The sequence below is a fragment of the Rhinoraja longicauda genome, chromosome 3, assembly GCF_053455715.1.
Source record: "Rhinoraja longicauda isolate Sanriku21f chromosome 3, sRhiLon1.1, whole genome shotgun sequence".
NCBI classification, from domain to species: domain Eukaryota; kingdom Metazoa; phylum Chordata; class Chondrichthyes; order Rajiformes; family Arhynchobatidae; genus Rhinoraja; species Rhinoraja longicauda.
In genome coordinates this window covers 77,200,549-77,217,384 of record NC_135955.1, presented here as the reverse complement: position 1 = coordinate 77,217,384, position 16,836 = coordinate 77,200,549, and the positions used below count along the sequence as shown (strand labels likewise).

The following is a 16,836-nucleotide window of genomic DNA, read 5'->3' as shown; positions in this document are numbered from 1 at the left end:
CATTGCTTTCATATCCGCCATCAAAGCAACCGGCTCTTGCCTGAATCTGATGAGAACTCCAATGAGTGAGTTAGTTAGGTCTGAACCTTGTAGCAGCTGGCATTTAAGTGATGTCTCTTTAAAGATTGTCGCACATTCAAAGACCACTCTTAATGTTCCTTTCTTTGAATGATACACCCCATGGTGTGGGATATACCAAAGCTCTCCATCACTTCGATTCAGCTGGTCTTCTGGCACCCTTTCGGCATAACCATTATCAATCATCTCTGTGGAAAGATGTATATTCATCATGAAATTTCGTATACTTGCCAAACTTGCATCTCAGATTCTGAATACGTTGTTCTGCAATGCAACGGTTATTCAGCAGACTAACCCTTTCTTGTTTAAAAGGTAAGTCTAGGCAATAATGTCCTTCTATCATCTTTACTGAGTGATTCATAATTTCCAAAAATTTTACTTCTCTGGACATTTCTTCTGATTCCTTACTGGTTCTTTCATTGAAGTCGTGATGTGATTATACTGCTTGGTCAACAACTCCTCTAGATTTACAATAGATATTTGATTAATGGCAGCAGCAGTATAGTTATTCCTTTTCCTGCCTTTGTTCCTTCTCAAGGAGCCATAGATAACCCATCCAAGTATGGTTCTCACGGCAAAAGGTCCATCTCTTTGACTGGTAACAACCTTTCTAGGTTCTAATGCCTTCAAAGCATTCGTTCCGATAAGTAGGTCGATATCAGAATTTATTTTGGGTATCTTGACATCCTTCAAGTAAGGCCATTTTTCCAAGTCTTCTTGCTTAGGTATATTTGGATGAGAGACGGGCATAGTCTCTTGTGTAAACACATCAGATATATCTGCATAAAATTGTCTTCCTCCAGACTAGATATTTCCATACTTGTGATATGATAACTATTGTAGCATTTCTGACCATTCATGGTGTTCAAGAGAAGCTTAATCTTTTCTCCTGTAACGTTCAGCCTTCTCATCAAGCTTTCTGTGCCTAAGGTAGCTGAACTTCCACTGTCCAAAAATGCATATGTTTGCAACACTGTATTCCCTTCGCTGCTCCTTACCTGTACTGGTAAGATGGAGAAAATACAGGTTTCTACTCTAGCCCCAATATGTGCATTTAACTGAGGTGAGGCAGCAACATCACTCGTCGCTGGCGTCTCCTTTTGTTCCATTTGCTCCGGCTTCTCGTCCGTATTCCTCTGTCAATGTGAAGCAATTCAGGATGATCTTAAAATTACGACTAAACAGTCGTCTACTCACGGTTCCCGGTTAATGAAGTCTTCAATCTTCTAATTATCCAGGTGTAGACTGAGTCAATTTGCCTTCGACTGGCAGATTCTTTGTTCCAGGATTTCAGCTCTAATCTCTGGCAGAGATTCAGCTTCTTCAAATCCACTGTTGAATCGAATTTTGCTTGTAGAACAAGTCTTTCTTAGATTCTTCTGTTAGAATAGGTTTTTGCTTTACTCCACTCAGAGAAGTTCTTTACTCTGTTGTAATGACAGTTTCTATACCTTCTCAAAGTCCAACTTCGATAGCCATTACTGCTCGGGGATGGAATGGAGGTATAGCTTACGCACACACCGCACTTAGAGATAACAAAACCGATTCTTCCAAACGCCTTTTCTTGATTAATTAGTCTTTATTAAAGTAGCACAAATCAAAGAGTGATTCATAACCTTTCGTTCTTATCAACTGTTTCTTCAAACAATACAGTAAAATTCATGTAGTCATTACCGTGTGGTTCTTGTGAGTGTAGCTGGTGCGAGTGTGGCAGTCATGAGTGTGACTGGCGCGAGTGTGGTAAAGAACTGTATTCCCTCCAACCTCCGAGACTAAACTGACCCACAATCTCAGTCGCCATGCTAGCCTCCTCCCATGATGACATTCCCCATTACGTATCAATTCACACCCACAAGCATGCAAAAAGGACAGAAACTAGAAATATTAAACATAGCCATAATACAAAGACAGTAACTAAATTAAGCGTAAATGCCTCCTACAGACCCATTAAGGATTTGTCACCACAATAAAGGAAAGCAGCAAAGGTTGCATTATTAAGGTCACACTAGCATCACAGAACGGCACAGTGGCGCAGCAGTAGACTTGCTGCCTTACAGCGTCCTAGACACAGGTTTGATCCTGACTATGGGTGCTGTCTGTGTGGATTTTTTTATGTTCTTCCTGTAACTGCATGGGTTTTGTCCGGATGCTCCGGTTACCTCCCACATTCCAAAGATGTGCAGATTTGAAGGTTAATTGGCTTTTGTAAATTGTCTGTGGTGTGTAGGATAGAACAAGTGTGAATGGGTGATCATTGGTCGCTGCGAACGGTGTTCTGAAGGGCCTGTTTTTATGCTGTATCCCTTTTTTGAAAAAAAGAAATAGTTAACGTGTATTCAGTTTTAATGGTGTTGCTCAAAGTGTATCAGGATGCTGGGAGAATTTACTTGACCTCTGTTGAATTCTTCTGTACCATCTTTGAATACAAAGTTTAGCACCTCGAACACTTTTCTAAAATTGTAAGAAGTTCTTTTCACCTGATTTGGTGGTATGCCATGCAAATGCCCGCCCAATAAGGTGGTAATCTTCCCATTTTAAATAGTATTTTAAAAAAGTAATAATGTAAGGTGGCAGTTTGGGCAAATGACTAGAATAGTCTGTAAATTGTCTAAGCTTTCACTGTAAAATATTAACTTGAGGAGTAAAAGAATCGAGGAGAATTTTTATGAACACTGTCATCTCAGTAACCGTGGTCACGCCGTGATGGTCAATAGACAATAGGTGCAGGAGTAGGCCATTCAGCCCTTCGAGCCAGCACCGCCATTCAATGTGATCATGGCATTCACAATCAGTACCCCGTTCCTGCCCTCTCCCCATACCCCCTGACTCCGCTATCATTAAGAGCTCTATCTAACTCTCTCTTGAAAGCACCCAGAGAATTGGCCTCCACTGCCTTCTGAGGCAGATAATTCCATAGATTCACAACTCTCTGAGTGAAAAGGGTTTTCCTCATCTCCGTTCTAAATGACCTACCCCTTATTCTTAAACTGTGGCCCCTGGTTCTGGACTTCCCCAACATTGGGAACATGTTTCCTGCCTCTAGCGTGTCCAATCCCTTAATAATCTTATATGTTTCAATAAGATCCCCTCTCATCCTTCTAAATTCCAGTGTATACAACCCCGTCGCTCCAGTCTTTCAGCATATGACAGTCTCGCCATTCCGGGAATTACCCTTGTGAACCTACGCTGCACTCCCTCAATAGCAAGGAATGTCTTTACTCAAATTTGGAGACCAAAACTGCACACAGTACTCCAGGTGTGGTCTCACTCGGGCCGTGTACAACTGCAGAAGGACCTCTTTGCTCCTATACTCAACTCCTCTTGTCATGAAGAATGCATTGGTGAACTGTTCCCAATTTGTCTCTAGCTCTCTGACTCTGCAATGTAAAAGGAAGGTAAACTTGAGCAAGGTCCAGGGTACTTGAACATAGGTTTCAAATTTACCAATTATCATGCTTGTCTAACAATTCGTATAACGTAATATTTTGGGAACCAAAAGTTATAACAGAAAAGATGATTAATGTTTTAATTTTGTTTTAATAAATGCTGGAAATTCAATGGTTTAATTTTGTGTGTGTGATACAGGTCAAACATTGAAGGGTGGGAAGTACAGAGGACATGTTTTGTTACTCCTCTTTGTTTAAATAGTATGGGAGATTACTGAAAGATTGATTTTTGGAAAAAAACATGAAACTGAAATGTAAAACATTTAAACTTTATTCTGGAAATGGTGATACAATGAGTAGAATTGCTGCCTCACAGCTCCAATGATCTAAATGCAATGTTAACCTTGAGTGCTGATTATGACTCGGGATGCATGTTTCCTCCCACATCCCACAATTATGCAGGTCGATAGGTCAATTGGACTTGATAAATTGCTGTGCTGTGAGTAACAGAATCTGGGATTAGATAATGGAAATGTTGGAAGAAAAAAATTGAGATTTGTGTAAATCTGTGCCTAATTGTGGGCCGATAGGACCGTTTCCATGTCATATGACGTCATGATACTATGAAAATCAAGTAATTGCAGCACATTTAGTTTTGGAGCATCCTGCATTAATCTATTAAATATGTATTTTAACATTTGTAATAGATTATTAACAATAACTATAACGGTGGCGCAGCGGTAGAGTTGCTGCCTTACAGCGAATGCAGCGCCTGAGACTCAGGTTCGATCCTGACTACGGGTGCCGTCTGTACGGAGTTTGTATGTTCTCCCCGTGACATGCGTGGGTTTTCTCCGAGATCTTCGGTTTCCTCCCACACTCCAAAGACATACAGGTATGTAGGTTAATTGACTGGGTAAAATGTAAAAATTGCCCCTAGTGTGTGTAGGATAGTGTTAATGTGCGGGGATCGCTGGGCGGCGCGGACTCAGTGGGCCGAAGGGCCTGTTTCCGCGCTGTATCTCTAAATCTAAATTCTAAAATATAGAATTTAAGATTTTCAATAGAATGGACGATCACTTGTTTAAGTGACACGATCACGAATGAACCCTTTTCCTATGAAGCCATATGCCAGCAAGAGCGTGGAGACTCAAGGCAACCGTCCTTGCAGCTTTACCCAACAAGTTCCAGCTGAGGTGCCTGACTCGGAACTCTTCAAGCCAGACATAGAGAGCATCCAGGAAGTGAACAGCGAAGCAAGGCTAGATAGTTTGGGAGCCCTGAAACTTACCAGCACTTTTAACCAATCCAGATTATTTATCTTTTATTAGCAGTTCTACATATTTAGATTTCACTATGTGAGGCGTAATAGCAAATCTGTATTCTTCAATACCTCCAACTGAGTTTGGTTCACGCATACAGTTGCATCAAATAATATAATAGGACATTGACATGTTTTATGCAGTTAGGGCACATACTCCAGGGAAAAACACCATGGTAAGCTCATGCGTAGAGTTCCCCTGATATGTTCCAGATCTAGCAACCACCAGCTTCAGTATTAAAGCTGTACTGACTGATTTTTGAACACTTTTAATCTAAGGTACTCTCCTGCCCCCTGTTGGTTATTTTAACTTGGTATATTCTTGCAATTCTGTTTTTTAACATGAGTGCTTTGCTTATCCACCTGATCACCATATTACAGATTTGTCCTCTGTCACGGAAACTGTATGGTAAATTCACACATGCATCTTATAAACTTAAATTATTTGGCAGCCAGCTAACAAACTAACATCCAGAGATGCAAGATGCTGAAACCTTGAGGAAAAAAAATCAAGTGCTGGAAGAATTTAGCAGGTCGGCAGCATCTGTGGAGGCAATGGACAAAAGACTGGTCTGAAGAAGGGTCCCAAAATGTTGTCTGTCCATTTCCTTCCACAGATATTGCATGACACAATGAGTTCCTCCAGCACTTTATTTTTTAAGCCAATATCCAGACTTATTTCGATTGGTTTCAACAATGAGACAATATCATTACCCTTTTTTTCAGTGCGGCACAGTTTAGAAAGTACAAATATTTTGTCACTTAAAAAGAGGGAGGGGACTATTTTTGTTGCTTTGAACGTGTGTTCTGCTGGCCTATGTAGAATAAATCTGATTTTAACTTAATACACTTTGGTTTTTGATACTGCTGTTAGCTGTACCTAGTTGTTTAATGTTATCAGTGAGTTTACAGTGCATCTTGTACAATTCAGTTGCAGTTGCTAGTGCAAAAATAAGTTTTGCTGAATTCTTTCAGCCCCCACAGTTTAATGACTATTTAGTAAAATGTTAAAACCATGGGTTTATTGCCATTTTTTTTCGGTCTTAATTATCATAGCTCATTAAATCGTGGGTTCTCTGAAGGAAAAGGATATAGAAGTGCTGATTACTTTTTCAATAAAGTCCTGCATTAATAAGCCTTTGTAAAATGTATTCAGCCTTGTGGACACTTGCAAATTTTGGTCCCTTCTGGCTTCTCAAGACACTTGTTCCAGTTCATTAATTATGCGAGTGGGCCAAATTGTGTGCTTTGGCACCGAATCTGGTTCGAGTTCATGCCTTTCCTTTTCTGATTTCAGAAGTCCCAACATTTAAATGCAACATGTGTTAGATAATCTGAATTTGAGTAACACCAGTGAAATTATAAAAGCAGATGTAGCGGTCAATCTCAATAACAAAGAAAATTGAAGGACTGAATAATCAGAGATAGCATTGTCAATTTACAACTATAATGGTTTCCTATTAGCATACGTTAAGTTATTTTTGCAGATTCATTATCTTTACAGGTTTTGAACCCATTGACGTGACAAAAGAAGACGTGACATAGAATCAGAGAACTATACAGCATGGGAAGGGACCCATTGGCCTAATTTGTCAAATGCCAATCAAGTTGCTTAACCAAGCTAGTTTCATCTCCCTACGCCTGGCCCAGATCCCTCAACCTTTCTTATCCATTAATCTATCTAAAAAAAATTAAAGTTGCAATTGTGCTCTCCCCTACTACTTCCTCTGGAAGCTCGGTCCATCTGTGAACCTCGCTGTGGAAAAGGTTGCCCGCCCAACACTCTGCATCTCTTTTTAAATGTTTCACCTTGAACCTATGCTCTCCAGAGTCAGAGCTGTACAGTATAAAAATGGGCCCTTCAGCGCATCTTGTCAATGCTGAACTTAATCTCACTTAATTCTACTCATATCACATGATCTTATAGGAGAATGGGGTTAGGAGGTATGGATAAATCAACCATGATTGAATGGCAGAGTAGACTTGACAGGCCGAATGACATAATCCTACTCCTATCACATGATCTGAACAAGTTGACAAATTGGGCTTATCCCATTTACCTGCATTTGGTTCTAACCCTTGGCATTCATATCTGTACAAATGTCTTTTAATATTCAAAATGTTTCCGTGCTGTATATATATGATATATGATATGATATGATATGATAATTGTATCAGCTTCTGTAGCTTCATCTGCCACCTTATTCCAGATATGACACAGGCTTCTACTGAGTTGAATATGTTGCCCCCGAGATCCCTCTTTTAAATTTATCCCTTCTCACCTTAAGCATATGACTTCTAGTTGTAGAATCTGGGAGGAAAAAGGCTATGGGAAGGTTCACTTTATCCAAGCCCCTCATTATCTTGTACACTGCAAATGAGGTCACCTTACAGCTTCCTATACTTCAAAGCAAAAGTCCCAGCCTGTCCAATCTCTCCCTATAACTCAAGCTCACAAGCCGAGGTAACATCCTGGTGAATTTCTTCTGCACCCTTTCAAACTTTCTAAACATGCCTACCATGTGGGACCTTGTCAAAGACCTTACTATAGATCATATAGACAACGTCCACTGCCCTGTTCTCATCATTCTTAATGACTTCTTCAAAAAAAATCTCTTGGATTTGTGAGGCACAAATTCCCATGCTCACAGTCCTTAATTTATCCATGCTGATCCATATTCTGATGGATTCTGACCCTTTGAATCCCCTCCAGTAATCTACCGCCACTAATGTCAATGTCACCAGCTTGTTGTTCCCTAGCTTGTCCTTGCTACCCTCTCTTCAATAACAATACAATATTAATCATCTTCCAATCTTCTAGAACTTCTCCTGGGGCTAATAATTATGCAAATATCTCTGCAAGGGCCTCCACAAATTCCTCTCTAACTTCCCACAAGGTCCAAGGATTTACTTGGTCAAGCCCTGGGGATTTATCCACCGTAATGCACTCTGAAATCACAATTTCAGTTTAATCTCTTTTTGGTCATTCCTATATGATCCAAGGTATCACAATTCCAATGCTTCAATCGAGTCTCAAACTCCCCTACTCTGGGGAAAGTACTCTGGCTATTCATCTTATCCATGCCCCTCATTGTCTTACAACTTCAAGCTTCGGCCTCCTACTCTCCAGGGGGAAAAAAAGACCCAGCTGCTTGTAATCTAGTAAAAACATCCTTTTTTTTTTGCACACTCTCAGTTTAATGACTTCCGCTAAGAGGGTGACCAGACCTGTACACAGTGTTTGAAATATGGTGTATCAACATCTTGTACAGCTGAAACATGTCCTAACTCCTATAGTCAATACATTGACCAATGAAGGAAACTGCCAAAAGCTACCTTCACTACCCTGTCTACCCACTACCCTGTGTTACCACCAGCAAAGCAATATGTACTTGCACCCCTCAGTTTCTCTGTTGTGCAACACTCATTCCATTTATTGTATGAGTCCTGCCCTGGTTAGTCTTACCAAACTGCAACTACAGGTCCACCATTGATTTTCCAGCGCCCTTGGTTCTAGAACCATTCTGGATTATCCGTTTTGCCGGACCAACAGAGGGCATGACCTCTGGAGTCGAATGGCAATAAAACGGCCAAGATCATGGCCCGTAAAGTCAGCTTCTGCAGTCGACGATGGGATTTCAAGTGCACGCTTGTAATTTTGTCCGGATTAAAGGTGGTGCTGGACCACCAGTTGCTGGAAAATTGGCAATGGCCTGTATTATTTCTGTATTGTTCACAAAACCATGCTTGCTATCCCTAATCAGCCATTGTTTTCACAAATGTATGTAGATCCTGACTTTTGGACACCCCTTCAATAACTTACCATCATTGATGTAAAGCACACCGATCTGTAGTTTCCAGGCTTTTCCTCGCAGTGCCTTTCTGTGCATTCCAGGCACTCACCACCTTCGATGTTAATTTTTTTTTAAACGCAGCAGCAACTTACCCTGCATATCTCCTGTAAACTTTGCCCCTTAAAGTTATGCCCTCTAGTCTTTAACATTTCAGGTTTGGGGGGAAGGAAGGTTCTACCCTTTCTATGCCTCTCAGAAGTCTATATACTTCTATCAGTTATCTCCTGCACCTCTGTTCAAGAGACAACTTTCAAAGCATATCTTAACCACTCCTTATAAGTAATACCCTCGATTCTGGTAAACCACCTCTGCACCCTCTCCAAAGCCTCCACATGCTTCCTGTTATGGGATGACCAGAACTGCATACAAAACTCCAAATGTGGGTTGACTAAAGTCCTGTAAAGCTGTAATATAACTTCCTTACTCTTGATACCCCAACCAATGAAGGCAAACGCACCAAATAACTACCTTTACCACTCTATTTATTTTAATTGCTACTTTTTAGAGGCTGTGGACTTGGACCCAAGATCAATGCTGTTAAGTTTCCTGCCATTGACTGTTATTTTCCCTTTCATTTGAAATTCCACTTGCTCAAATTAAATTCCATCTGCTCTAGTTCACTCCACAATGTTTGGGACAAAAACCCATCATTTATTTATTTGCCTCTATACTCCACAATTTGAGATTTGTAATAGAAAAAAATCACATGTGGTTAAAGTGTCAGATTTTATTAAAGGCCATTTTTATACATTTTGGTTTCACCATGTAGAAATTACAGCTGTGTTTGTACATCGTCCCCCCAGTTCAGGGCATCATAATGTTTGGGACCCATGGCTTTGCAGGCGTTTGTAATTGTTCAGGTGTGTTTAATTGCCTCCTTAATGCAGGTAAAAGAGAGCTCTCAGCTAGTCTTTCCTCCAGTCTTTCCATCACCTTTGGAAACTTTTATTGCGGTTTATCAACATGAGGACCAAAGTTGTGCCAATGAAAGTCAAAGAAGCCATTATGAGACTGAGAAACAAGAATAATAATTGTTTGAGACATCAGCCAAACCTTAGGCTTACCAAAATCAAGTTTGAAACATCATTAAGAAGAAGGAGAGCACTGGTGAGCTTATTGAACGCAAAGGGACTGGCAGGCCAAGGAACATCTCCACAGCTGATAACAGAAGAATTCTCGCTATAATAAAGAAAAATACCCAAACACCTGTTAGACAGATCAGAAACCTTCAGGTGTGGATTTGTCAACGACCACTGTCCGCAGAAGACATAATGAACAGAAATACAGAGGCTACGTAATAGGATGGCCAGGTTACAGTTTGCCAAGAAGTACTTAAAAGAACAACCACAGTTCTGGAAAAAAGGTCTTGTGGAGAAATGAGACGAAGATTAACATATCAGAGTGATGGCAAGAGCAAAGTATGGAGGAGAGAAGGAACTGCCCAAGATCCAAAGCTTACCACCTCATCTGTAAAACACAGTGATGGGGGTGTTATGGCCTGGGCATGTATGACTGCTGAAGATACTGGCTCACTTATCTTCATTGATGATACAGCTGCTGATGGTAGTAGCATAATGAATTCTGAAGTATATCGACATGTCCTATCTGCTCAAGTTCAAACAAATGCCTCAAAACCCATTGGCCGGCGGTTCATTCTAAAGCAAGACAATGATCCCAAACATACTGCTCAAGCAACAAATGAGTTTTTCAAAGGTAAAAAACGGTCAATTCTTGAGTGGCTAAGTCAATCACCCGATCTGAACCCAATTGAGCATGCCTTGTATATACTGAAGATAGAACTGAAGGGTACTAGCCCCCAAAGTCAAGATTCAAGAGATTCAAGATAGCTTTATCTGTCATCCAAATTGGATGAAATTCAGTCACCCACAGTCCAACAACAAAAGCACTAAATAGGCATTAAAATTACACAACCCCAAAAACACACAAAAAAAGAAACATCCATCAAAGAAACATCCATCACAGTGAGTCTCCTCCAGTCCTCTCCTCACTGTGATGGAAGGCCACAATGTCTTTCCCTTCTCCTGCCGTCTTCTCCCGCAGTCAGGTTGTTGTGGCTGCCGCTGCCGGAGCTCCCGATGTCGGCATCCACGCGGCCCGAGCCTAAGGCGAGTCGCAGCCGCTCCCGCAGCCTCCGAGGACGGCCGGCTCCACTGATGGTTAGTCCGGTCTGCGGACTCTGCGAACCGGAGCCCTGGAGGCCGCCAGCTCCAGGAGTTGGGCCGATGGTAGGCCGCAGCGGGAACGGAGACCCGACCCAGAAAACAAAGGTCGGGTCTCCGTTCGGAAGGGACACCTCTTTACAATTTTACAGTTCCCCCCCTCCCCCCCACATACACACATAGTACACAAACACAAAAACACGACATCACAACTACAATTAAGATTTTAAAAAACAACAAAAACACAAAGACAAATGGACCGCAGGTAAGCCGCAGCGGCTATGGCAGCGCCGCCATTTAGCAAAAGCTAAATATGGCTGCAATACAGGCCTGGCAGAGCATCACCAGAGAAGACACCCAGCAACTGTCCATGAATTGCAGACTTGAAGCAATCATTGCATGCAAAGGATATGCAACAAAATGCTAAACATGACTTATTTCATTTTCATGACATTGCTGTGTCCCAAACATTATGGTGCCCTGAAATGGGGGGACTATGTATGAACACTGCTGTAATTTCTACATGGTGAAACCAAAATGTATAAAAATGGCCTTTAATAAAATCTGACAATGTGCACTTGAACCACATGTGGGTTTTTTTTCTATTACAAATCTCAAATTGTGGAGTACAGAGGCAAATAAATGAATGATGAGTCTTTGTCCCAAACATTATGGAGGGCACTGTATTTCTCCGTCCATGTTTGCAGTTGATTTATATTCTGCTGTATGTTTTAATAGACTTCTTCACTATCTGCAGCTCCGTCAATTTTGGTGTAATCTGCAAACTTGCTAACCAGCTTATTTACATTTACGCCCACGTCACAATATATCACAAGCAACAGCGGTCCCAGCACATGTAAAGTTCACCGATCTGTCGTTCCCAGACTTTTCCTTGAAACCTCTCTCTGCGCATTCAGTGCGGAACTCCACTGATCATGAAACTCCACCCAGAATATCCTTCCACATCAATGATCTATCTTTGAGTAAGTCAGTTCTGAATCCGTACATCAAGTCACTGTGGATCCCATACATCTTGAGCTTCTGCATCAGCTTACCCTGAGGGACTTGTATCAAATGCCTTGCTAAAATCCATGATGACAAACATCCACTGCCCTACCCTTTTGATCACCTTAATGACCTAAAAAAAAGGTCAAGTTCTTAAGATGTAACTGGTCACGGACAAAGCCATGCTGACTGTCCTTAATTAGCCCACTCCCAAATGCAAGTAAATTCTACCACAAAAAAATCCTCTCCAATAGCTCCATACCATTGACATGAGGCTCACTGGCCTATAATTCTAAGGATTTTCTCCACTTCCCTTCTTTAATAAAGAAACAACATTGGCTACTTCTGGGTCCTCTGGGACCTTGCCTGTGGCTAGAGAAAATACATAGATCTTTGTCAATACCCCTGCAATCATCTCTTGCCTCTTTCAATAACCTTGGTTAGTTGATGTCATTTATTATTGTATAGCATGGAAACAGACCCTTTGTCCCAACTTGCCCATCAACACTATTCTCATCTGCCCAAGTTTGGCCCATATCCCTTTAAACCTTTCTGTCCCTGTCCCTGTCGAAATGTCTTTTAAATGTTATTATTGTATCTGCCTCAACTACCTCCTCTGGCCTAGTTCATTCCATATACCCACTGTGTGAAAAAGTTAAACCTCAGATTCTTATTAAATCTTTTCCCTCTCACCTTAAACCTATGGTCTCTGATTCTTGATTTCCCCTACTCTGGGTAAAAGACTGTGCATCCACTCTATCTATTCCCTTCATTATCTTATTGAATGATGTAGCAGATTTCAAGAACTATTTGCCTTGGCCCTTATTTTGCTCTTGCACTAGATGTCAATGCTAAATGTAAAATGATGGTCTGTTTTTAAGCTCTTAAGATGTGACCTACTAATGTCTGAATCAGCAACAATTTAAGACATTCTGCTATTAATCTTAATAGCATATGTGTAGAACTGTAGAAAAGTTACTGCATTGGAAAATAGCATCTGGTCCATTGAATCAAATCGGCGTGATGCAAGAGCAGCACAACTGGTCCCATTTCTCAGTCCTTTCCCCATAGCCATTCAAAATGCTTTACTTTTGCAGTACGTCCAGCCCCCAGTTGAATTTGCCTCAACTACAATCCTTGGCAGCACATGTACCAGTTGTCATAGAGTGATACAGTGTGGAAACAGCCCCGTTCGGCCCCACTTCCCAACAACATGTCCCAGCTACACTCGTCCCACCTGCCCGTGTTTGGGAAATGTGTCAACATTTCCTCATATTCCTTTTTATACTTTTACCAATTCCCTTCATTATGCCTAGTTCCTGGCACTTCCACTAAGGGAACAGTAACTATCTAAACTTTCTGTGACCCTGCACAATTTTTAAATCCTTCCATCAGATCCCTCCTTAACTCCTCTGACTTAATGCCTCCAGTCTCTCTAATTAAAATCCCTCATCTGAAATGATTCCATTAAATCTCTGCTACATCTTTATTTCGTATACACAACTTTCCTAAAGTGTGGTGCCCAGAAATTGACAAAGTTGAGTCACCAAACCAATTTTACCAAAGTTTATAGTGACAACTTTGTTTTTGAACTCCATGTATAAAACATTTATTTTTCTTTTAACTGCTTTCTTATTGAAATAATACATTAAATGATATGTGTTCATGATCTCTGTGTGTAAGAACATTAGAAAATAGGAGTGGGAGTATTCTTCCAGTTTCCCATATCTTTTTAATTCCCTGATTTTTAAAAAAAACACAATTATCAGCTTCCACTTCAAATGCATCTATTGATCAAGCCTCCACAACCCTTCGAATTCAAGGAATACACCATCCTCTACAAAAAACAAATCTCTCAATTCCTCATTTTAAATGACCTGCCCCTTATTACTATGTTGCCTAGTTCAAGACTTTCAAACCTGTGAAAATACCTCAGCATCTCCCCTGTCAAGCTTCCTTGGGATTGTCTGTTTGCATAAGGTCACCCCTCATTCTTATAAACTCCAAGAATATAGACAAAAACAGTATAGCCTCTCGTGACAGGACAACGACAAATTAGCCTGGTGAATCTCCTTTGGCTTGCCTCCAATTTTACTACTGTATTTATATAAAATAGACCAAAAAGTGTGGCTTTGCCAATGCCCAGTAAAATTTTAACAAAACCTCCCTATTTTCAAAACTTCAACCTCTGCAAATAAAAATGGTCAAAATGATGATTGCCTCCTCAATTACTTGTTGGACCTGTCTGCCTGTTAACCTTTTTGTGATTTATGCAGGGAAACACCTGGATCCCTCTGTAATTATCTTAATTTAGATAATCTGTCTTTTCATTCCTCCCATCAAAGTACATGGTGCTATATTGAAATCCATTTGTCATGTTTTGTCCTCCAGTCAGTCATTCTGTCTTGCAGTCACGACATCCTTATCATTACATGCCTTTTCACCAATATTGTGCCATTGGCAAACTTGAAAGCCTTGCATTTCACCCCCTCCAGGTCATTAATGTAAATAAATGAGGCCTTAGATCTGATCTCTGATTTCTCCACAACTTGCATCCTTCCAAGCTGAACATGGCCCATTAATTTTGACTTTTCAATCCATGCTAAAACACTTCCTCCAGTCTTAAGTTATGCACTGGCCTCTCACAAAGCACATTGTCAAATGCCTTCTGTACTTTATCTCTCCCTGCTTTTCCCATCAAAATGTGACATTTTGCTTTTTTAACGTTAAATTTCATCAGCACATTCAGTTTATATATATATATATATATATATCTTCTTGAAATCTCCTCACTTTCAATTAAATGCAGAACTCTGTCAGTTGTAAATTTGGTGATTGAGTCCAAGGATGTGTAGTGGTCTCATTACTGACCTAAGTGAATTCTGTTAAAGATTTCCCTCATCTAGAAAATCTTTTCACTATCATAGCCCAGTCCACCCCACAAACCATCCATTTCCCCTCTTCTGTCGGGCAGAAGTCATGAAAGCTTGGAAACCCATACCACCAGGTTCAAGCAACACTGCTTCCCCACTGATGTCTGAATTGTGAGGACTACTACATGGACCTCTCATAAATTAACGGTATAGTCCCAATCTACCTCTTCTGGCCATTACACTTGGTTTGACTGGATCGCATATAAACAAAGTGTATCTCGGAACACATGACAATAATAGGAATGGGTCTGAAGAAGGGTCCCGACCAGAAATGTCTCCTATCCATTTTCTCCAAACATGCCACCACATCTGCTGTTACTCCAGTATTCTTTGTCTATCTTTGGTATAAAGCAACATCTACAGTTCCTTTTTATTATAATAATATACCAATTTGACTAAAGAGATGCATGCTGATTTCCCCTAACTATCCATGTTTTTCCAAGTGCTTTAACAATAGTTTCTAAAACTCCACCAGTGACATTAATCTATAATCTACATGGGGATGTGCCTTGTTTTGGCAGGTTTCATCCTCACTTTTTTTGCTCCTTTTGATGTTAGGAAGACAATTGTGTGGCTTTTTAAAAAAAAATAGCCACTGTAAAAATGTGTAATTGTAATGATCTTAAAATTAATACAGTGAAAATGACACTTTAAAATTGAGAAATGTTTCAGCATTAGAAGCAAGTGAATGAATCAACATGCGTAGAATGTCTCATGTTGAAAACATCTCTGTACTGAGCACTTTCTGTATATTGAGCAGGTGCAAATTAATTGGGTCAGCATACTTACTGCCAAAGGTAGTCACAAATGTGCCCAAAGGTAAAAATAAAACTTGTTTCAATTCTCTTGCTTAGAGGACACTGTTTATCTGCTATTGTTTTTACAGGAGCTGTTTTGTTACAACAGGACCATGTTGGAAGAAGGCCCTTGAATAGTATAAATTCTCCAAAGATAAAAGAAAATATTGTTGCCATTAATGAAGTTGAAAACAAGAATAAAAGGCTGTTTGGAAATTTTAATAATGAAATCAGTCCTGCTGAACATGAATTTTGTGCTTATCTCTGGTCGATGTTACTAAAAGGCTATATTGAAAATCATAATTTACCCTTAATATGTCAAATTATGAACGATGTATCTTTGAATATAGTTCAATTTCTGGGTAAGAATAGGTTTGAGAGCCTAGTTAATTCCTTTCCTGACCAGCTGATGGTGCAGTATGCTGAAGATGTAAAAGCATACAAGGAACTTCCGACTTGTATTCAGCAAATGCTTGGCAATGTCAGGAATGGATCTATGACACTTGGAGTGCATACAGAATTGCTACTTTTGCACTTAGAATCAACACTTCGTGTTATTTAATTTTCATTTTGGAATGAACAATTTATTTGCAGCTTTTTATAATAAATGGAAAGTTGCTCGGAACCAGAGTCCAAATTGAAATTCTGAAGGGATAAGTATTTAATCATGAAAACCTGAAGCTCCTATTTGCAATTATTACATAGTCTCCAACTGACAAAAGTAAGAATGGCCTCCCAGAGAAACCTGATAATGTAATACTACATGGCAATAGAGAGCAGAAGGTGTAATGTATGTTAGGTCTTTATATCTATGCTTTGTAAGATAATGTTTCTTGACCTCTATACAGTTATTTGATTACATAATAACACTGAAGTTGTCATGGTTGGAAGTTTGTGTGCAATGAACTCTTGTTTCCCCCTATTTTTGCAGTTGTAAATCTTAACATAATTTAAATACAGTGCAATTTAATTAAATATTTATTTCAGTGTTTTTATGTTATGACCTATTTGCAATAAATCCATTAAAAATGAGAACATGCAATATTTACAGACTTTTGGGTTTACTTTATACATTGCCTCATTGCATTTATTGACCTACCTCAGGCCATTTAATATTATTTGAATTGTGCCAACTAATTTTTGACATTGTTTTCAATGTAACTTTTCATTGTATTGGGAAAACCCCTTCACAAAGCTAGTTGGCCTAATCTGGCCTGTATCTGTTACTTTAAATTGCTGGTAATTAAAGAGCAGCTATCGATCAACTGGGTATTAAGCATTC

The 16,836-nt window shown here is 39.9% G+C and overlaps 1 protein-coding gene across 3 annotated transcripts in view; it reads left to right on the top strand.

Moving 5' to 3' along the window:
- Positions 1-16,512, top strand: part of slf1 (SMC5/6 complex localization factor 1) — a 92,952-nt gene extending 76,440 nt beyond the window's left edge. For all 3 annotated transcript variants that reach the window (XM_078397035.1, XM_078397034.1, XM_078397033.1), the window contains one exon: positions 15,644-16,512. In XM_078397035.1, coding sequence (XP_078253161.1) covers positions 15,644-16,116 — 473 coding nt within the window. In that variant the 3' untranslated portion in view covers positions 16,117-16,512. The remainder of the gene's footprint in view (positions 1-15,643) is intronic.
- Positions 16,513-16,836: the final 324 nt, after the last annotated feature.